The 577-nt window shown below is 45.1% G+C and overlaps 1 protein-coding gene across 1 annotated transcript; it reads left to right on the forward strand.

Moving 5' to 3' along the window:
* Positions 1-258: 258 nt before the first annotated feature.
* On the forward strand, positions 259-572 carry TEX43 (testis expressed 43; the record flags this gene model as incomplete). The annotated part of the gene is made up of 1 exon (XM_029931396.1): positions 259-572. A coding segment is annotated over one exon (210 nt), but the record flags the coding sequence as incomplete, so codon positions are not given.
* Between the last annotated feature and the right edge of the window lie 5 nt (positions 573-577).

Genomic DNA, 577 nt, shown 5'->3' on the forward strand with positions numbered 1-577 from the left:
CAGGGCAAATGACATGTACACGGCCACATAAGCAGTGTGTAAGTAAGTACATAAGTAGCCAGCTGTCCACACCGCTCTTCCTGGTGGTCCAGACCCCAGCCAGAGAGCACTGCTTTTAAGAAAAAGGGATGTTCTATTGCTGTGTCCATTAGGCTTTCCTCCTTAGCGGGGTTAGTTAGGAAAACTATTGGGGAATCTCCATCTTCGTCTAACAAAGTGCTGTTTGGTGTGAATTATGGCTGATTTTTCCCTCCTTAGCGCGCAGGAATGTGTGGAATCCATGCTGGCCCTTTAGAAGATTCTCTGTTTTTGAATCACAGCGAAAGGCTTTGTCATGGGGAAGATCGTAAAGTTGTCTTGAAGAAAGGCCCACCAGAAATAAAAATTGCAGATATGCCTTTACATTCACCGCTCTCCAAATACCAAAGCACTGTGATTTCCCACGGCTTCCGGAGGCGCCTGGTCTGATGAAAGAAGAATAAAGTGCCGAAGAGTTTCCATCTCTGTCTCTTTCTCTCCCCATAAATGTTGAAGGCCATTCATTGTACAATTACAATTGTATTTCACCTACAGCTTC

Source organism: Suricata suricatta, unplaced genomic scaffold, assembly GCF_006229205.1.
Source record: "Suricata suricatta isolate VVHF042 unplaced genomic scaffold, meerkat_22Aug2017_6uvM2_HiC HiC_scaffold_27709, whole genome shotgun sequence".
Taxonomy (NCBI): domain Eukaryota; kingdom Metazoa; phylum Chordata; class Mammalia; order Carnivora; family Herpestidae; genus Suricata; species Suricata suricatta.